Here is a 22,598-nt window from a genome sequence, read left to right on the forward strand (position 1 = left end):
CGGGATAGGGATGGGGGGAGTGGAAAAAGGGGTGGGGGGGGGTCTGGCACGGCCCCGCTCCATGAATCGGGGGTATTCCTGGTGGGGGGAGGATCCCAGACACACGTACCCCGAGCTGCTCCGCTGGGAGGAACGGGAGGAAAATGTCGGGAAGTGTGGGGGGGACGATGGGTGGCAGGGCCCCGCTGCTGAGGGGTGTCCTACCGGGGGGGTTTGGGGGCAGGAGGATGGGGAGAGGGGAGCTGGTGGTGGGAGCACACAGCTCCAAGCAGGGCTGAGCTCAGGGCCTGGGGATGGAGTGACCTTGGTGAGACACCAACACCTTCAGCTGGAGGAGAAGCATCTTCCGAGTCCTGGCAGCCCCCAGCTGAAGGCAGGCCTGTGCTGCGCACCCCAGGGTGCTCAGGTCTCACTGTGAAACAGAGACCAACCCCAAAACCCCGCAGACTGAACCCACAGCAGGTTTGTGGCACAGCCAGGAAACCATGCAAGTGCTAAAAGCAGCAGCACTCAGCTCTTTTTCACCTCAAAACCATGCAGGGCTTTCTGCCTCTACAAAAGCCCTCCGAGGGCACACATTCATTAGCTGTACCGATGCAAACGATAAATACAGTTTTCTCCCCGCCTGTGTTGCAATGAAGGCCCCACTGGAGCTGCCCGGGCATGCCTGGACTTCTGTGGGTGAAGCCAAGGAGGGAAAAGGCTGTGCTTGGATACAGTCAAACCCGTCTGCATGGCTGCAGAGAGCCCAACACAAAACACTGGGGGGTTGGCAAAGGAGCAATGATTTAACCCTGATTTCTACCAGCAAACGGTTGTTTGATGCTCGCTTCTCCAGGGACACGTTCCCCAGGTGGATGCTTCTAAAATGCATCCTCCTGTTTAACGCATCCTCCCACAAATGAGCTCATTAAGGCAGAAAAGTATAAATCACCCCATCAGCACCCAGCACCAGCTGTCCCCCGCGGTGTGCTGGTGCTGGACATGGGGGATCTGCAGCACAATCAAGGCTCCTGCCTTCCCCCCAGCATCCTCCCCAGTCACTACCAACATTTGCACGGCTTTTAGGGATGAAAGCCTCAGCATATTCCAGTTTGAGCCCCAAATATGCTGCAAAAGGCCCTGTGCAGCCCTGTCCATCAGCAAAATACCAGGTTTTTGCAGTATATCCCTTCATCTTGTTGCATCCATGCCTGGCTAGAGGATCAGCAGGGTCCCAAACCCACCCCATGCAGCACACACAATTTTAACACAAGCTGTGCTGCTGCAAAACCGATGTTAAAGGGATTTAATTCTGTTTAAACCCCTACCCTGCCTCCACCACAGGGAACGCTGAAGAGAGAGCTCAGCTCACACAGACGAGAGGAGAAAAGTAATCGGAAACTGTGCAAGCCAGTCACTTTCTCCTCCTAACGATCAGCTTTAACCCCATCATTGTTTAAATAACACCACTGGCGGCATTCTCTGGGATGCAGCGACATTTCTAGAGCCAGAGAAACACAGCCCCAGCCCGGAAAGGCTCTGGGGGCTGACGGGATTGAAATGTGAACAGTGTCTGGGGCACGAAACGCTCCCATCCAGCTGAATGCGGTCAGCGCGCCAGGGAAGGAGCTGGGTTGTTTGCTCAGAGAGGAAAATCCAGCCCAGGGCCAGCCCCTGAGAGCAGCTTTGCTTTGCAGATGCCCCAGTGTCTCCTTTCCAAGGCAGCCTGGGCTGTGCTCTCATCTCCCCACCACCAGTGCCTGCAGCAGGGGCTCCTGGGCTGGCTTCTTTACGAAGCACCCGCGTGTGCATCCGCTGCCTGTTCCCCATATTGCAACGTGCTGTCATGGAAATGATGGCTCCGGTGCTGCGGTCGGGGCAGGGTCGTGCTCATAGGGAAGCTGGTACCTCTCCTACCACGCCAACGCCAGAGGTTGGGATGGGATCTTGAGGATGCTCCATGCTCTGCCTGTAAAAGCTGGGAGCTGCGTGGGCTGCTCTGCCTGCAGGGAGCTTTTCCTTCCTCGGGTTTTTACTTCAAAGTGTTTAATAAACCCACTGAGCTCCTTTTCCCAGGACACAGCGAGTCTGCCAGGCTCAGCCACGCAGCCTTTTGTTCCACGTGGGCTCGCTGCGCTGAAGCAGCATCCTCAGACACCACCACGGGGGTTTTCCCCAACGCATCCTCATTGATGGATCAGGATTCCAGTCACCCCATGGGAACAGCATTGCATCCAAGCAGCCAGGCTCGGTCCCCCCCCCGCTCTAGCGTACTCCCTCTCTGCTCTTCATTGCAAAAGGTCTTTGCTTTCCCCCTTCCTCGCCCTCGCTGATGTGCTCAGACCTGACACATCAGTGGTACAACAGCCCAGCACAGCTGGAGCCATAAGGCAGGGCTGGAAATCAGGGAGGGGATAGTGACCCGTATCCTACACTTGCACGCTTGGATGTGCATTGATGGAGGAGCTGCCCCAGGAAGGGGAGGAGAAATACCACATCCCAGCCCACCCCTTGCCTCTCTCCTCCCCTTCCCAGGGCTGGATGAGGCACCACGCAAGGGCCACTCAAGCGTCAGGCTTCCCCAGCCCCCTTTTCCCTAGTGCATCACTAAACCCACCCATCCATCCCTCCGTTACTGCCATCTCTGGGGCCAGTGTTACCCCACACTTGTGGACATCCCCCTTCTGCATCCACCCACCCAAAAGCAGATTGAGAAGGTGCACGGGAACAAGGACTCTGCTACTGGAGGCAGCGGTGGTGGAGGCAAACAGCCTCTGTGAGCAGAGCACACACAGCCCACACTTGGTGTTTGTTCCATGAAAAAGCCAGGATTTGCCAAGAGCTTTCTTGTGCCAAAGCAGGGAGTTGGTCAGCAGGGGAGTGGTGAAGCCTCAAAGCTTAGGATGGGGAAGGAACGCACACACACAAGATTAATTATATCAGCTACAGAAATAGTTGCTATTTTAAGGTTAATGCTTAAGTGAACTGACTCAGTTCAAAGAAGAGCCAAAGGAATTGTTGGCACTGGTGCTGGCTGCTCCACCAGAGAAGCCGTGGTCACGGCTGGCACGGAGAGCCACCAAGGAGGTGCTTTTCAAAGGGGTTTGGAAAAAGAAATGCCATTAGAATGAGTTCAACATCCCGGTGCCACAGCCACAAATGGGGAATGCAGGAATGCATCAACCAGTGCCAGGGACATCCTTGCCCGGACCTCGGCTCCCCAGGCATCACCCTAATCTCAGATTACAACACACATACGTGTATGGTTCCGATGCGAGCAGCTTTAAATAGGACTCCACAGCTTCGAGCTCCTCATCCAGGGTGGTCCTGAAGCTTTTAAGCTTGACAAGACATGAGCAGTGCTGCTCTTGCTTTGCCCCTGGGCTCACCACAGGCCACAGCAAGCAGCAAGCGCTGGCAGTCACTGCTGTAACCATGTTGATAGCTGAGCTATATGCCACTAAACAAGAAAGCCCTCAGAAATCAAGATTTATAACCCAAAACACCCTGAGACTTGAACTCCAGCAGCCCCACTGGCTCTCACTGTTATAAATTCATCTCAGATAGCACAGCATCTTTGTGTCGATACACAGCGTGGACAAAAAGCAACAGGAATAAAACACACCAGGTTTTTGGGTCCCGGGGATGGTGCCCTGCAGGCTCTTGCCCCAGGAAACCACTGCAGGTATTGAAATGATGGCCAAACGCAATGCAAGGTTTGGAAATGAGCACAACGCCAAGGCTGCACATAGAGCTGTTGTGTTTCAAGGCCGACACGCAGCCGACGCGCTGAGCATTACAATTTGCTACGCTATTAATTTCTCTGTTCATTTCTAGCATATTGTTGTTTCCAAGACTGCATTCCCTTCCCTGCCTCTGGGGCTGCAATTGTCATGCTAATGTGGGAACCTGGAAAGGGTGGCTGTGGGGAACTCGGCAGCAGCTCTCCCGGTTGCCTGCTGCGTGCAGGCAGCAGTTGGCTGAGACAAAGCCAAGCAGGAGGAGGTGTTGCTACCCTTCATGTGGCACATCACAAATCACAGCTGGCAACTGGGAAACCACCTTCTCTCTACTGCTCCTGCCCCCCTCATCCCGCAGCGCAGGAACTGCAGAGCTCAGCCCAGGCACCCTGAGCCTTCAACCAGGGCTCAGTACTGGAAGCAAGAAGCGTGTTTGCTCAGGACAGAAAATAAGAGGCTCCTCATAACAAGCACCAAGCGAGCGCTGCGCAGTTGTGTCTGCCTCAGATAAGATCACAGTCGCAGAGGGAGCAGCAGCTTTTTTGCAGCAGGGACAGCCTGCAGCCTCCATCAGCACTGCCAGGTTGGGAGGCTGCTCCCCACACTGTGAGCGATGCGATGGGCAAGGTCATTTGAGCACCATTCACCCCTTGCTTGGTTTCAGCAGAGGTTTTCACTCAGAAAAAAACCTCTTTGAGAGAAATGTCCCTAAAACTGGAGCAGAACAAAGGAGGTTTTAAATATATCTACATACACACATAAGAACTTTGAAACGAAAGGGAAGGTATGTGGCCACCAGCTGTTTGTCCTGCCCAAAGCTTCACTCTGAAGGTATCTCAGCAGCTTTGTGCTGAGCTGCCAGCACTTGCAGCAGGCGCAGGGGAGCAGTGGTGGTGGTGGTTCTCCTGTTGCCAGCCAGGCAGAAGTCAGCCTCTTTCAAAGGTCACTCATGAGTCATGGTAGTAGATCAGCAGCCTCTTGGTGCACGGAGCCTGCACATACCCCTCACCATGGACACGGAACAGCTCAAGGAGCAGGGTCACTGCAGGTCTGGTTTTAAAACAAGACATGAGCCTATTGAGAAAGCTTCATAAGGAAACTGCACTGGCTGCAGCGATGTCTGTTCACCCTGCAATCTCAGACTGGTTTGGGTTGGAAAGGACCTTAAAGCTCATCCAGTTCCAACCCTCTGCCACAAGCAGGGACACCTTCCACTAGAGCAGCTTGCTCCAGGGCCCTGTGTCCAACCTGGCCTTGAACACTGCCAGGGATGGGGCAGCCACAGCTTCTCTGGGCACCCTGTGCCAGCGCCTCAGCACCCTCACAGGGAAGAGCTTCTGCCTCAGCTCTAAATCTACCCTCTTTAAAAATAGACCCCAACACCCTCACCCCTCCCAAAAAAAACCCCAAAGCAGCCAAAAAAAGCCAAACTCGGATCACATCCAGACACACAAAATCAACCTGTACCTATTTTGAGACTCCGTTGCCGTAAGAGGTTGAAGCATTGCCTCCCACAAGGCTGCTCTGATTCACGGCCACGCACGGGCATTGTGTGCTCGGTGAATCCCAGCAGATCTTCCTGCTCAGCTTTTGCAGCAACAGTTAAACCTCTGACTTACTGGGAATAGAGGCGAGGACACACACGTTACCAGCTTCATTTTAACGCTGCACTTTGATGGTCCTCCTATGGAGCAGCTGAGCTCACTCGAGGCAGCTTCAAGGTTTAATAGGAACACAAAAATGAGCCCCCAGACCACAAATCATGCATGCAATGTACTTCATACTGAGATAAGCAAATGAAAAAGGCTGAGTGGGGCCTTTGGCAGAGCTCACAGCTGATAGGAGGTTGTCCCCTATGGTGTATTTAGCAGTGACCTGTCCAGTCGAGTGCTGATTACCTAAAACGACACAGAACTGTCTCCATTTCCTCCAGGGAGAGTGTTCACAGCCAAGCCTATCTCTTTGGCAAAAGGTCTTCTCCCAACATCTTGTTTTCCCCTGCTTTCACTACATTTCACCTCTCCACAGCTCAGGCCTTGAGCCACATCAATGAACTCCCCATCCCTTTCTGCCATTCCCCACCCCAATGCAGCCATTTTATACATCTCCTTGGCTCTCTTTAATCATCACCTAGTCAGGCTTACAGCTTTAATCCTTGCAATCTGCTATCGTTGCCCAGTTCTCTTGCCTCAGTCACTGCAGATGTTTGCAGCCCCTCCACAGTTTGGCCACCATCTCCTGGTATGAGGTCCAGCCCCAAATGACCAAGTTTGGCTTCCCCCAGGAGATGCAGATCAATACCTGCACATCCATGCCAGGGGTGGGATTCCTCAAACACTGTCAGGGATGGGGCAGCCACAGCTTCTCTGGGCAACCTTATTCTATTGAGCCACCCTAACAGGAGTGACTCAGGACTTTAACCAGGACAGAAGATCAGCACCCACAACAGTACCCTCAGGGACAAAAAACCCTCTTAGCAATATACCTGCCCTTGCTGCAGGCAAGAGTCATGTTGTTAACTGCTCCTCTCATCAAGGATGCTAGCAGTCCCTTGCCAAGCTCATCTCAATCATCCCAAGAGGGAACAGTAAGAAAAGGTTTTAAACCACCCCTTCATTTTGATCCTCATCTTTGCCATCTACCTCCACTGTAACAGCCTCCCCTTGCATCCCTATTTTTTCAGCATCTCATCTATTACGTCTCAGCCACCCCACTAAAAATACTCCATAGGGGAAAAGAGTCACAACAAAGCAGTGTCACCCCAAATTACATTATTTTCCACGGATGAGAGGGGAGAGAAGAAAGAGATGACATGCATTTGTTACTAAAGACATATGAAAGTCCTTGTCTCCTAACCAAGGACCCTAATATCAGGATCAGCTGTGCCAATACAAGCTGTGTTATTACCTCTGCGGTACAAAGCAATTTGTTTTTATTGACCATTCGCTATACAGGGCACTATAACACGCTCCTGCTCATTAGAGTCTGTCAGTCAGAAGGCAAAGGAAGGTAAAATCAAGATTTAAAGAGAAGGCAGCTCTTTGCAGTCCTGAAGATAATCTTGCTACAGCAGGAGCATTGACAGCAGGCAGCTTGCACTGCAACAAGGAGCAGCAAACCATCGAGAGAGCTCAGAATTTCAGGCACTAGAAGAAAATCCTTAAAGCAAGGAGAACACAATTGACCTCCCCTGGACAGGAAAACACCTACAAACTTGCATCCAAATACAGCACAGTGTACCAATCTGTGTTTGCAACAGACCTGATGTATTAGGAGCTCTGCTGCAATCAGGGGCTTCGTCTTTTTGTCTTTCCTTGGAGAAGATGGTTAGAAATCGAGAATAACCTATGCTCCGTCTCAAGTGAGTCTTCCCACAATTTAGACCTGCTTTATGCTCCCCACCACTCACATTTCACCTTTCATTACAGCAGAGCTATTTTCTGGCCTAGCATAGCTAATTCTACTGAAGCGACATGCACAGGGATGAGTTCAGCTGCTGTCACTTTAAGATGGAATGTTTTAAGGCCAAACATACAACAGACAGAAAGTGCAAAGGATGTTCAGTTTGGAGAAACCCAACATCCAAGAACAACCTGTATGGAACTGATCTAGGCTACCCCAGCACAACAACCAGCCATCCATTCCCTCCATCACATGCAATCTGTTTTGGTCTACAGCACAGTATTTCTAAGTCTCAAACCCATGTACTTTATATAGTTTAGTTCCTGGTAAAACACCACCCACCCAAAGGCTTGAAGCAATGCAGAACCGGCTGCTTGGGACTTACAGGGTAGAGAACACAGGTTATTTTTGGCATTACCCCTCGGTGGTAGAATGAGAACCATAGGCTAAACTGTAAAAAACATCTTGAAGACGTACATTTGGTGATGAAGGACATATGCTTTTGAGGGGCGGGGGATTATGAGGAAGAACACTTGACAGAAATCCTTTGTCCTCATCCCTGCCAACCCAACTAGTCTGCAGAACTGAAATGCATGGTTAAATCCTGATGCGTCAGGACAAGAACGCCTACGGAAGTCCCACAGCATCCTTCAGTCCAGCCTAAAGCAAACAAGTCAAGGACTTGCCTCAGAGATAATGTGGCCTGGTCCACAAAGCATATTACTCATAACTCAGGTGTCTACCCTTAATTTGTATCCACTCACCAAGGTTCAAAGCACCAGTTCCTTGTCCCCCCTTGCACTGCAAAGCTGATTCACGCCCTGTGGAATGAGGAAAGGATATTGGCAAGAAGCCCTGGAGGTGCCCACCTTTCTCTTGCCCAAGACTGCAAAGCCATGAGAGACAAACCCTTCCATTCAAGACTCGGTCCACAAACTAGTGCATAAGCTCAGCTTACCAAAACCAGAAGAGGAGCTAGGCTCATACAAGCACAGCTGTAGTACCTGGAGGCACCTCTGTGAATCCCATTGTGGGTCACTGGCAGGAAAGTTTTCCTCTTGGAAAGTTTCCTCCTCACAAGACTGTTATGATTTGGCCCTGTATCCATGATGCTGATGGTCATGGCTGCAAATGGAAGTTAGGCATGTGGAAGTGCAGAAACACATAGGTCAACCTGGTCACTAGCAGTTCAGAAGCAGAAAATGAGATGCATTAAACTTCTTTCTGGTCAACCTTTATTTTACACGTTTGCATCACAGCAGGGAAACCAAGTTACACAGAGCGTCCTGATATGCATCTAGCTGGACTTCTCTTCAAATTGTGTTTCTTGTTTAATAAAGCTTAAAAAAATACTGAAAAAAATCCATTTGTACATCTGATCATGAACTGAGGAACAGGATATTTACAGGTCACCAAGAACCCTGGAACTGGACCTTGCTGTACACAGGGAAGTCTTCTGAAGTTCTTCTGGAGGCCATTTACTAAGTGAACTCAAAGCTACATTGTACAGGGTGCCCTAAAGCTGCTTAATGACACAAAAGGATCTAGAATTAATTATTAATAGTTACTAAAGGGAAAAGGAAGCTATTTAGACCCATACTCTGTTTTGACAGACCAGGTACCAGCCCAACACTCCAGTATCCTAGCTGCAAGACAAAGTGCTTCTGATAATGTGGAGGTCAGGCTCTACTTTATTACACAGAGAGCAGAAAACCAAGTGAAATCCCACAGGGAAATGTTTATTAAGAGTTGTCCTTTCTACAGGATTGCTGCAGTCAAAACATAAATGGCTTCTTGAGCCAGTCAATCTACAAGGAGTGACTCTTTCCTCAGCCACTTTCTTCCAGTACCATCACTTTACACATAAATATCTTAGTATTTTTCTTAGGTTCTGTTCCAACCACTTGCAAGTACATTATCATGGGCGGTTCTTACAGGATCATTGCTATATCCAAGCAAGAAACTACAAGGAAGGAAAATACACGGCTTCCCAACACTGCTAAGTAAAAGCGATTCATAAGCCCAAACCAGCATCAGATCCAACAGCTACAAGAAAAGCCAGATTCATCCAATTGAGAACAATGTTTTTGAGCAAATGAACCCCAGGGATCACAAAGAAACATTTGGTCAAGTGCCTCTGGGCAGCACCACCTCAGCATTCAGGAAGCATTCATGGCGCTGAAGTTACAAAATCATAGGTTTTAGTGTAAGTGCTGTTATATTTCAAATATCACTGTGCCTCCCATCTACTGCAGACCACAGCTCCATGCTCCTTTTACCAAGGTGAGAAAATGGGAAAACGTTTGATGATTGGAGGTGATAACACAGAATCAATAAAACACATCTGCTTTAAAGGAACAGAAGTCTGCTACCATGACAGGTCAGATGGAAGGAGACAAACAAGGTAGGCTGAAGGAGAAGGCTTCCTTCCCTTCAATATCTTGCTACTACTCGATTATTTTAATAGCTAAGCAACTTCAGTTCTCAGAGCAAAACATACAAATACCCAATATTTGCTTCAAATGCAACCAAGCAATTTTCAAATAGACAACAATAAAACCCCTTTTCTTGTCAAGTGGATTATCAGTGGCTGCATTTCTCTTCTGTAAGAGGAGCACACTGCAAGGAAGAAAACAAACAAAAAAGACAACATGATCTTCAACTGGACTTTCAAATGTGCACACTGAAGTGATTAGGATATGCACTTTCGTGGCCAGAAGGAATGTTGCAGTGCTGAAGGATACACGGTGGATGCACACCGATGCTACAGAGTCCACTTAGCTTAGCACAATACACCTTCCACATTGCTAGCTCCAAGACAAAATACTGCAATGCAGCAAATTGTTACAACATGCTCCCAGGGTATGCCAGCATGGAAACCCAGGAACAGGGCACTCAGCTGCAGAGGAGCACTGAACAATGCATGGCACAGATCATGACACACTGAGTTAGATGACAACATGAAACAGCATCTTAATAGGACAGCGTGTGGCTTCTTCAGCTCAAACCGCTCTGTTTTGAGCGAGCAGCAGCTATGTTCCAGATGACCCCATTATGTCTTGCTTTCTGTTAGCACATCTCTTGATGAACCATCAAGGAAAACATTTTCAAGCCTGAAGAATGCAAGAGTCTGGCAGTTGCACTGCAAGGAGGTTTCCTCTGGAAGACAGCTTCTGAACAGTTACAGTGGGAGGGAGGAGTGCATCAGTGGTATTTGCATGTCATCATCAAGAGGAATTTACTGGGGCATAATCTGCATTACAACTGAAGATTGAAGCACTCTCATTTTCATCTGCAGAGGGTGCACAGGACTCCACTGCAGCAACATATGTGAATGCATTTAAATCCATTTATTCTGAATTGCATCGCACCAGCTTTTCCAGGACTCCTGTCAATCTACCACTGTGTACCTGCAGGTGATGGATTTAGTTGCTCACTTCAGTAAAAGGCAGGAACAGGAAAGTAAGGATCCATCCCAAACCAATTTGTAAGCCACAAGCAGCTCTTCCATTTCCCCTGCCCGTGAAAGACAGATCTTCCTACCAGATAGGCTGCCATCAGCATTTGAAAAGCAAGCACTGTGATTATCCTGCCTTGTGAGCTCTAAGCTGCTGTATTACACACCACTAATAGAACCATGCACTGGCTAGTTCTGCACATGGGGGTTCACCTTGAGGATGAGGGAGTAACCCTCCTTTGATGCTTTGCAGTGCAAAACCCACACTGTGCTGCAAGAGAAACACAACATCCTCTCCACCCTCCATTGTCCAATCCATCACACAACCCTGCAAGACAAGTTTTTCGACCTGCTCCAAGGAATCCCATTAAAGAAAACAGAAATTCACTTTGGAAACGGCTGCAGTAAGGACCTTCTATCACTCTTGTGTTTTTCTACAGTAATGCTTAGGTCTCGCTAGTTACTGGTTAGCATCCGGCGTTAAGTGCCAGCTGAGATTGGCTGTACAGCTGATTGCTGAAGCTCAGGTCTGAACTTAAGAAAAGCTCTTCTAAAAAGCACTTTCACAGTATGGTCATAGCTTTTTATGCCAAGACAAAAAGCAACCACCCATTTTTTGTCTTTGACTAGTGAGCCAGGGACTTGGCAGATAAACCTACACCATATGCAACTTGAGAAAAAAAGTGCATATAAAAACCAGAAACCTGAGAGTAAGGTAAAAGCATTTGCCAAATCAGCAGCTCCACTGATGCTGAGGTATGGAGCAGGCAGCTGTCTGGAACCAGCTCAGCATGTGCTGGGATCCTGGTGCAGCCCTCATGGTTTGGGGTGAAATGCCACACAGGCATCTGAATTTCACACCTCATTTGCAAAACGTATTAACAGGTTCTAAGGGAGCATCATGTCCAGATTAACACTGTTATTGCACTTCTATTCCTGACAGCAAATCCTTATCCTTTACATACTTCAGTGCCAACAGACTTCAGGTCTCAAGTGGACAACACTGAACAAAGGTTACAGCCTGTTTGAGTAGCCTTTTCGATGAAGACAGTGACATCTCCACTGGGATAGAAGAACTGTGCAGAGTGAGAGCATGAGTTTTCCAGGTACGGTATTTAAGGCATATGATGCCTTAAATAAGGGACTGCCTTTTTTTCTTTGTAGTCCATTTTCTCACACCTCAGCTACTTCATATGCAGTTTTCTTCACACAGAAGGTCCAAAATGCTCATAGGTCACCTAACAGTCTTTCTAGTGGTGTAGGCTCTCTGATTCCGATACTAAAACTGCATCATTGCAAGACAATGGCAGCAACAGTCAAACTTTATCACTGCTGTGATTCCTATGCAGTTACAGCTGAGGAGTAAAAAACAACCTAGAAGAGGACTCTGTAACCCAGAAGAGGGCTATTCTTACGCTTTACCTGAAGAGAAACCAGTTCCAGGTATCAAAGCAGGCAGATTCATTTCTACCATTTCCATGGTGCATAGAATCAACGGCTGGGAAAAGAAGTGTTAACCAGAGAAAACAAAGCTGCTCTTCAAACAAGTCTCAGTACAGATTGCTCATTTAACGGCGCTACAATCCCTGTTCAAGACTGGGGATGAAGTGGTTTACAGTTCCAAAGAAAATCCTCCTTCTAAATTAAAGAATAACAAACGTAATGACTAATACACTGATCAGTTGTGCCCCAGAGATGTAGTCCCTTCAGCCAAAAAAGCAATTCCTAAAGGAGCTTGTAAAAGATGCTGGCACATCCAAAGCTCTGTGATAATACCTCTCCCTGCCACACTGATAGAAGCACTTTGCTTGACAGCACCGTATGTCAAAGTCTCTACGTGAATATTAAGGCTTCAGTGGGTCAGTGATTTATACTTGATTTATTTTTCTTAAATATCTTATCCTCATCACATCAGTGAACCACTTCCATCCTCCCCCAGATTTCACAATCATTTACTATGCCTTAATACTCCAGCTATGGGCACCAGCTTGCCTTACTAACAATACCAGAGTACTACAGATAAAACACACATGGCTTTTGTTGTATGTCTGTAAAAACTCCACTGCAAGTTTGCAGTGAATAGTCAAGACTTCTGTATTCCCCTGCACTGAGGTTATGTCCTGATCTACTCTTTTCCTGACAAAAAACATTTAGGACTGAGAGCTGCAGTTGCCTGGCTTTGGTGGCAGTACCATTTTGACTAATTCAGCTCATCTCAAACAGCAGCAGCATCAATCCTGCACAGCCAGAGAGGTACAAGCAGCCATCCAGGGAGGCCAAGTAACTCAGGATAATGGTGAACTGCAGATCTAGGCTGCAGTAGATTTGCTGGACAGATTTCCACTGGAGATATTTCTGGTACTGGTCCTGCTGTACCAGAAAGGAGTGTCTTTTGGAATACCTTGAAAATATTTTAGAAAGCAGATCAAAGGGCTCTGGGTCACAGCTGGAAATTACATGTTTAAGATGGCACAGCAGACCCCTAAAAAGCAAGCATCAGTCTTACACCTCTTGTGTACTTCTTGTCAGGCGGGTGTGAATCAAGAGCAACTCCATGAACAGTGGAGAATTTATGTTAATGCTTATCGCACTATGGGCTAGCATTTTTAATGGAGAACAGTCACTTGTTTCCTATGTAGCAATACATTTGAAAACCTGACACATTCAAGTGGGTACCTGCATGGATAAGACAAGAAAATACTTAACTTTCCCACTGATAATGAGCAGTGGCAGAAGTCATCTGATCCAATACCCTATTTAGTCTCTCATATAACTGCAGTTGTTTCTATTATTCGTTTTGCAATGCTTTGTCCAAGCCAAAGGGAGAGTTTATAAAAAGAAAAATAAAATACTTACATCTCTTTTCTTTTCCCACCTTCTGACAGGCTTTGCAATTCCCAGCATACATGTTACATAGCAACTGTGTAGATATATATGCGCATTATATAAAATATATACTTTTACATACACACTAAAGGTCTCTCTTCACATCGGTATTACGCATTCTGAAGAACGTGACTGCAAACAATTTGGAATGCCCAACCAATCCAGAGAGGGGGAAAAAGAACAAGCTACCCCAAAATCCCTAGGAAAGCTTCACACTCCTTTGCAGGTACCAAGAGATCCCATTTTCTTATGATGAGAGGAACAGTTGTATTTCTGCACTGCTTTGCTCCCCCCTAGGCACACCCCGCTCTGCAGTTTCAGTGTTGGGAGGTGCCAGTTGCTCCCTTTCCACTGAGAGGAATATTAATAAATTAAAACAGTTTCTCTGAAAGTGCTGCCTCAGTCCAGTCCGTTCATGCTGTGCTTTCCCATTCTCCCTGTGGCTCTGCTGAACCATTCACCACTTTCTTGACCTTCTTCATGCCCTCCATTACTCCAGAAGTCGTCACCCTGGAAGAGAAAGGAGAAACGTGAGAGAACGGAACTTGAACCGTCACATCCACTGCACCAATAGCCCACGCTTCCTGTGCATATCAACTAACACTTCTCATGTGTCTCTTTACCCAGACCTAGCAGTCTTGATGCTTGGCCTCTCCTATTGCGACCATTTTGCAGGCCAAGTATCATCCTGGACATAATACTGATGGAAACTGGGAGCAAGACCAGCGTCTCTGAGAGCCTCAAGGTTCTTCCCATCTACCATTAAACTAAACCAACAAGTATTTTCTTGTACTTGAAAGAAGATAGCAAGGGTGGTTAAACAGTTAAACCAGGTGTTTACTTACTAAAGTTTGAGCAGCTTGCTTAAAAAAATATTTTGCTCTACAGCAGAACAGCCTTAATTCTGTGCATTAAAAGACTTCTTTCTGCATTTGCAATGCTTTTAATAGGTACAACATACTATACAACTGCACACACAGTTGGACAGTGCCCCAAATGAACCTTATTAGCTTAATGCACACCAATTCCTGGTAACAGCAATAAAACCTAAGAAAACTTTCTACCATCCAAGCCTGGATTTGTCACAGCCATCTGACCATTGAACTACAAAGCCCCATAATACACTTCAAACATTAGACAGACTGAACTGTTTATCCAGGCAGAACAGCACCACTCTTCTCTTGGAACTACCTTGGCTATCCACAAGCTCTTCAGCCCAGCAGCTTTCTCCGTTGCTATACAAAACAGGCTATTGACATGCACAAGACATTTGCTTTATTCTTTTGCACAGTATGATTCTCATTCCATGCAGGTATTTTTTTTTTTGCCTACAAAATGTGCTACAAAGGTTATTTGGGATGCTGAAAGTAAGGAGTGCCAATAGCTCAGTGCATTCACAAGGGATGCCTGGAAGGATACATCAAACTGTCCTGTTCAGTGCTGTCAGTCTTCGTGTGCTTTCACCTGCTGTTTATCACATAAGAATACTTTATTTGATCAGACTAGCTAACAACATTTTCACAGTATAACCCAAGAGAACTCATCTTGAGATACACTCAGATCATGCCCATAGTTCCATGTTAGATAACAGCTTCTGTTCATGTACTGTAAGAGCAATTTACTCAAACTGGTGTGTTCAGTGACTCTCTAGCGATGGCAGTACTGGGATCATCAGCGGTTCAGACACTTCAGAGTAGGCCAAGATGAACTTAAGGTATAGGGAAAGATTTACATTGGCTATCAGGAAGAAAGTGAGGGTTGTGAGGCACTGGTGCAGAGAAGCTGTGGCCGCCACATCCCTGGCAGTGTTCAAGGCCAGGTTGGACAGGGCTTGGAGCAACTTGGTCTAGTGGAAGGTGTCCCTGCCTATGGCAGGGGGTTGGAACTGGATGAGCTTTGAGATCCCTTCAACCCAAACCATTCTACAACTCTATGATTTGTGCTCTTCTGACCCTTTCAAACAGCAACTTTATTCCCTATTGAAATGAAAAACAAAAATAAGGGAGAAAAGCAAGCATGTTGCCTAAAGGAGAAAGATGGGATTAGTAAACACTTGCCTGGAAGAGATCACATCAAGCTTATCAGAACAGAGAACATAAAGATCTCCCAGGTTCTCGTCACTGACGAAGGTTTTTGCCCAGAGTCACAAAGGAAAAAATTTGGGGAAATGTGAGCTAGACAAACCCAAAGTAGCTGCACAACTAATTGGAACTGCACTGAGATGTACTTAATGGTTTCCTGTCAAAAAACAAAAGAACAGAGAGTGTGGTTCCAGAAAGGTCTGTCCTAGGTTCGCTTCTATTTGATATTTTCAGTAATTGCCTGGGTAATGGAACAGAGAACTTGCTTATTAAATCTGCAGAAGACACTAAGAGCTACGTATTTGAGAAGAGGACTAGAATGCAGACAGATTCTGGCAAATCGAAGTAATGGCCTGAAAAATATGGGACAATGTAGCAAGATAGCTACAAAGTTTGGTCTTCAGAAATAATCAACTTTGTAATTACAGAGTAAGGAGCTAAATATCTATTCTTCAGGAAGGAGCTGAAGATTACAACGGATTACAAACCAAAAATGAGCATCTAACATAGCAATGCAACAGCAGACATACTGGGATATAAAAATAGGTGTTCTACACATACATGACACCAAAGTAGTCCTATCACTTGAGTCACAGATAGTAAGATCCCACCTGGCACACAGCCTGGATTTTAGCACTGCACTCCAATACAATTACAAACCCATTGCACACCAAGATGATAACAGAAGTGATGAGAGGATATGGTTAAGAGGGAATGATCCACTTCTCGCACTCACGGAGGGACAGGACAAAGAGCTACACACTGAAATTGCTGCCAGGTCAAGTCACGTCATTTGTACCAGAAGCCATTTACTGTCTCCCTCCAGCAACAACAGCAAAGAACTAGGAGAGATTTTGGGGTGGATTCCTCAATAAGGAAACTTAAAGACCATTTAAATTGCTCTGCTCTTGTCTTACAAGTGTACGGCATAGCTTTTGAATCCTCATTGTCTCAGATTGTGTACAATGGGGGAGTCCTCCCCCTCTCAAAGTCAGTTCAGCCAACATGTTTTAATGCTTAGTAAAATAAGGGTATCAGCACTAAGACCAAGCACACTGCAGTTCTCATTCTAGCCCTCTGAGCAGCCCAAAGGCTTCAGTTCTAACTTGCAATACTGCAAGTAAGCGTTCCTCACCTGCAGTTTGCTGAACTGCATTTCTAGCCCCCAAACTAGCAGTAGTTAAAGTGCAACAAATCCTCCTCACTAAACCATCTCCCTCTGGAGAGAATTTTTGTGGCTGTCAGAGGGACACCCATCACAAATGAGGCACAAAAGGAGCTCCCTGAACATTGCACAGTGGTAGGTGCTGTGGAAATATCAGGGTTCTTTATTCTTCCCACTTGTGCTGTATCCAAGGTATCAAGCAATGGCTAAGCATTCCGGAGCATCTTCAGCCCTCCACTGCAGTGGATCTCAGCTGTCTTTTCATCTGTTTTTTGTGTTTGTTTAGTTTTATAGCCCAACAAGAACCCCTGCAATGCTGGCAGCAGCCACCCTTCACAAGCTATTGTGAACTGGAGTGAAAACTGATCAGCCATAGAACAAAAAAGCAGACCTCTGCATGGGAAAGATGTGTTAGGTGAAGAAAATCACTTCTGATGAAGGGCACCATGAATCAGCCTGCCATGACAAACAGGGAGAAAGCAGAGAAAAGCAACCAAGCAGGACTTCACAGCACAGAATAGATTGCCTCATGATTCAGTGAGAAACTCCAGATCCCAAAGCATAAGCAAAGGTAGGCCAGTGTTACCACAACAGTTCACTATGCTGAGACTGTTTTGGGTGGCAAGGAGAAACAAAGTTAGTATCTACGCACTCAGTAAGATGGATTTACCAAATTGAGAACAAAACCATTAATGGCTTTTCCTGCAATTCATCCTCCAGTGGAAATACCTTAGCCCCTCATGTATGTATGAACATCATTCTCAAACAAGACATTAGAAGAGCACTTTGGTACCTAACATTTAAAGCAAATTTACTGAGCTGATGAAATAACTTACTGCAAGAATAAAGCAGCTCAAACCAAACCCTGCTTCCTTTCCCATTCCTCACCCCCACATCATCTACTGTACCATTTATATTTGTGTTCATGCCCCAGAAATGGCATTAGGACTGGAAGCCTGACAACTCTTTCTGCCAAGTGTGGCTGCACCATTTCAAACACTGCTTTAATCTAAGGAACTGTCAGTGACATGCCTACATACTGACAGAACGGGCTCAAGAGGCTGCCCAGAAGAAAACACACAGAAGCCACTTTGTTGATGATGAATTGCTATTGACCCTACTTGAAAAAGAACAGACTGGTCCTTAGTTCAGGTTTAGTTATACTCTTACTCTTCTCTCCATCAGGAGAACTGGTATAACTGAAGAGCCTGGTTGAGCCTGGTATAACTGAAGAAAGTCTTATACCATTTGGGGATGCTTTCTCCCAAGATAGAAGCAGGCTACTTCAAATGACTTACTACAAGTTATCTTTGCTGCTCCTGATTTATACTTTGTTTTTGAGAGTTACAAGAACTCACAGAGGAAAGGCTTGTGCCTTATGTTGCTCCTGTCACAGCCACCTAGTCTTTGTGTTTGTCTTGAAACTCTGCAGATCTCCACACTGTCCTTAACAACATTTACATTTACTGCCAGACTGAGCTTTGTCTAGTTTGCACTGCATGAAAACAGGCATAAGCTAGACAGTTACACTTAAAATGTCCTATTCTTTTTGCTGGAAAACAAGCAGGCTTGGAAAACACAGCTCTCCCCTTGTTTTACAGAGCCCGATTTTAACAAAAGTCCTCTTGCAGAGGAAAATAACCATAAAACCTGGCAGTAAGACATAGCAGGACATTATGAAGTATGGAGGCTTTTAACTTCTGCCATAGCCTCTGAACACAAGTAGTATTTATCACATGAAAGACAAAACACACCCATGCACTGGTTAGTCAGGATGCTGTCAGGCACTTAGTCACTTGCTCAAATAAACCTTGGTATTTTTCCCCTACAGAAACAACATTTAATATTTATAAAAGCAAAAATAGGACCAGCAAGACCAAATCAACAAGAAACTTAACTTTCCTTGTAGTGCTTCACCTGTCACAATGTGTATACACCATGCTTGTCAAATAGGTGCAAACTTAAATCTCCCTGCTGCAGCTGGTGAAAGGAGAACAAGACACAGATTGCACCCTGCCACATGCCCAAAAGAGTAAAACTTCTGGTGAATCAAATGAGAAGAATTCAAGCAAAGCTAAGGGGAACAAGCCAAAAGGCACAACAATGGAGACTCACAAGGCAAAGGGCAAAATGCCTTACTAGGAAAAGGCTCACAGGAAATTCTGATCCTTGACTTTCTAATCTCCATTTCACTATGGGGAGATGTAAATCACTTGATTAGTTCATTAAAACTTTCTCCAGCATATTTCTAGCAGGTTCTCCTAAATTTATAGCAGCCTCTTCAATTTACTGAAATCACTAAATTTGAAAGGTGCTGTTATCATCTGTCCTAATAAAACCCAAGTAAAAAAAATCACTAAGCATGTAATGCAAGGTTGAAATTTATTCTAATAGGCAAAAAGGAATAAAGCTCATTTCTGTATAATCCCAAATCCTGCCACATCTTCAAGTTCAAACATCTGCATCACAAAGGCACTGTCTATTTACCAGCTTCCAAACTAAAACCAGTTTCTGACATCAACCATTTTAAACACCTTTAAGTGATTGTGATTCTAAAGTCAGTATGCACTAGCTGAATCTCACCTGCAGCAATGACAGATTTTATGGACCCAAAGCAAACACAGGTATGTGTTTGGAAAGATGATCTTTGTTACTAGAGGTATTTCTGAGAAACTAAACTCCTTGCATGACATTTCAGGCTGGATTCTATGATTCAAACCACCTTGTAGCTGTTTCCCAGTAAGAGCCATTTCTTTCTGAGCTATGATGGCAAACACTTTCTGCCTCCCCCCCCCCGGCAATAAGAATCTGAATGCTGATTTGTTTCACCCAAGTAAAGGAGATTTGCCAAAGTGGAAAAAACTCTAAGGAACAGGGTTCTGAGCCTGTACATGAATTGCAATTATGCATGAAATGTGTGACTACTAAAGAGATTAGGTTAGCTTGGCTCCTATTAAGGCAACAGTCTGTCACATTTATAGCTGTATTCAACACTTCTTGCATGCTGAATTTCTTAGGGCAGTTTCTATTATAGATTCAGAAATGCCATTCATGTTTTAAGTCCTCAGAAAATCACTGCAAAGAAAATGACAGGGACTTCAGCAGAGCCCTACTTTATAATTTCTCCAGACTGAGGTCCTACTGCATGGTACCTCATGGTTTAACAGCAAAGAACAGAACAGGGAAGAGTACTGGTAAAAATCCAGCTCCTCAGCTCAGTGTAACTTAAGTTTCTGCAAAGGCTGAACAACAAGGCAGAAGGGACTTTACATTAGGCTCATTTATACTCTGCAGACAGTTTTTGTGGCTGGTTTGGTGGTTTGTTTTCTAAACCATGAAGCATTCATCACAATCTGTAAGGCTTGTTGGTTTTCAGCAACATATATTGAAGACAGAAGCTTTTTTACTTGGTATTTTCATGAGCATCTTTTTGCCTCATGAAAACCTTTACCAGCTTATTCCACATTACTGCAATCTCCAGCTCAGAGGCTCCTATGGATATCACAAATCTCTTTATTAGTTTAACACACAGCAAAGAGACACCTTGTCTTTAAGCACATGGGCAGATCCTAATCTTTTTCAAAGGAGGATTTAGAGAGATTAAAGTAAACTGTTTTTAAACATTATTTTTCTCAAATCAAGTGAAGAGGTAAAAAGAGAAGGAGGGGGGGAAGGTTCTTACACAGCTTCCATCTCCAAGTCATCCTCATCGTCTTGAGACAGCTGTAGATAAGGGTTGTCTGATGCTGGACGGAACTTGTACCCAGTGAGGACAAAGAACACAAGGGTGGCCATTTCATCCAGCAGCTGCAAGCAAAAACATAAGACTGAAGTTCAGTCCTGTAATCCTTCATGGTCAAGAAACATTTCTCCTCATTCATGAAGTTCAAGGTTTAATGGGCCAAGAAGCCTATGCCACAGCAGAAATAACAAAGCAATTCCTGTCCTGTTATCATTAATCCCAGGGTAAAGGCTGTCAAGCCCTTTGTTCTTTCAGCTTCCCCTGTCACTTTAAATACAGTTACAGTTCTAGCCATCACTCCAGTGCTTTTAAATAACTACAGCAAGACTTGGCTTTTAAATAAAGGGGGGGAGAGAGACTATCATCCCTATGTTGTTTTGGTATTTTCAACAGTTAATGTATTCCAAAGACTCTCTGCAGTTACTTGGATTACATGTTAAGAAACCAAGCATTTAAAAGTCACAAGGCAAATAAGCCTGTACATGGGAGAGCAAAAGCGTATTTTACTGGCTCCCCGGGGCCTCAATTCACAAGGTAAACCTGAGGAGTTCTTTTTCTCCCTTTGTATGTTCTTCATTAATTTCTTTCAGACATTTTAAGTTGAAACACTAAAAATCAATAATACAATTACTGTCAGACATCTCGGGTATAATCCAGCGGACTGGCTGGACAAACATAAAACTAAACATATATTCCCATCACCTTAGGCACATTAGCGCTAAAACTCAGGAGGAGACAGGGTGCAGGACTGTGCTTTGGGGTATTGTACTACAACACGAGGAACAATGGTGTAGTTATTCATAGTCAAATATTTTTTGATGCAGTTATATTTAAATAATAAGAAGAAATAAAGAAATGGATGTATTTTCCTTTCTTGGCAAATACCTGGTACAGCCATTTCCACTGGAATGGAACAGCAATCTTTATGAGAATTGCAATGATCCGTGTGAAGTAAATGTAACACACAATCTGGGAAGGGAAAGGAGAAAGCATGAGAACAATAGCACCATCCTTATAGAACCTCTTTTTCCAGAGAAATAGCTCAAGCAATTCCCAAGCAACTCATTAAACTCAGACTAGCCTTATTATGCTCCTCAATAAACATGGAAGATGTAGGCTGAGGGCTCTACTGCTGGTTGAACATCCAAATGACTCAAGCTGTTGCTAACATATTTAAGTTACAGCAGGAAATGCTTCAAGTATTACGATTTTGTAGAACTTGAAGAATCATGATTGTAATTTATTACTTTTCCTACTTACAAGAGTCTGAAATGAGGCCACTGGAAATCATTAAGAGGCTCAGGCTCTCTTGGGAGGTATGCTCATGGCTCCCACAGACTTAATCAGAAACTGCACACATGCATCTCAAGGCACCATTTGGTCCCAGGTTTAATTTTTAGCAAGTTTACAGTACGTTATTCAAGCCCATCAATTCAACTAGCAGCTCAAGCTGTCTCCAGAGGAAATCAGGAAGCATTACAAATAGCTGGAACCAATTTAAAGATAGCAGGAGGCAACCACTATGAAAAGACAGGAAGTTGCTTCGAGGATTATAACCCAGCTGACCAAAATGCCAGAGCAGAGCACTGCCACAGAACTAGGAACATCTCCACCATATCCACCAGCTATTGTAGCTTCCAACAAGTAATCCATTAAAAGGCTTGAGTGGCTTCCAAGTACTCTGTATTTAAATGTACATCTGTATGCAGGTGTACAGATGTTTTACTTACCATAACATAGTAATGTCGGAAAAGCTTCAGCTTTGCTAGGTTAATGGCAGCTATCAAGAGAACACAAAAGACCATCAGAAAACTGTTAAAATGAGACTGTTTCTTTTGATGCTTGTCTGCAAATAGGAAGTAGTCAAAACCAGGACTCAAGTAACCCCAGGTTAGGGGGTTTGTCCCACAGCCCACTGGGTGCTCCAAGGAGTGCCAGTCCAACTTGTCTATGTGTTGGACACCTCCCAGGCTGGGGTGCACTCTCTCTTAAAAAGGCAATTCACTGAGATCATCTTTACACTAAATTTCATATGCATGCACTCTGCAATACAGAACCTTCCTCTATCCATATATAGCTAACTACATACTGTCACCTCACTCCTGCCAGAAGGGCTATGCCACATTGCTGTCATGGTTTAATC

The 22,598-nt window shown here is 45.3% G+C and overlaps 1 protein-coding gene across 2 annotated transcripts in view; it reads right to left on the reverse strand.

Moving 5' to 3' along the window:
- Positions 1-8,342: 8,342 nt before the first annotated feature.
- The window catches only part of GPR107 (G protein-coupled receptor 107), a 39,341-nt gene continuing 25,085 nt past the window's right edge, over positions 8,343-22,598 (reverse strand). For both annotated transcript variants that reach the window (XM_062640929.1, XM_062640930.1), the window contains exons 15-18: positions 22,186-22,235; positions 21,341-21,424; positions 20,396-20,520; positions 8,343-13,977 (exon numbers count right to left, since the gene is read on the reverse strand). In XM_062640929.1, coding sequence (XP_062496913.1) covers positions 13,881-13,977; positions 20,396-20,520; positions 21,341-21,424; positions 22,186-22,235 — 356 coding nt within the window. In that variant the 3' untranslated portion in view covers positions 8,343-13,880. The remainder of the gene's footprint in view (positions 13,978-20,395; positions 20,521-21,340; positions 21,425-22,185; positions 22,236-22,598) is intronic.

The sequence above is a fragment of the Pezoporus occidentalis genome, unplaced genomic scaffold (genome assembly GCF_034315485.1).
Source record: "Pezoporus occidentalis ecotype Australia unplaced genomic scaffold, CSIRO_AGI_Poc_V1 ctg68, whole genome shotgun sequence".
Classification (NCBI taxonomy): Eukaryota; Metazoa; Chordata; class Aves; order Psittaciformes; family Psittacidae; genus Pezoporus; species Pezoporus occidentalis.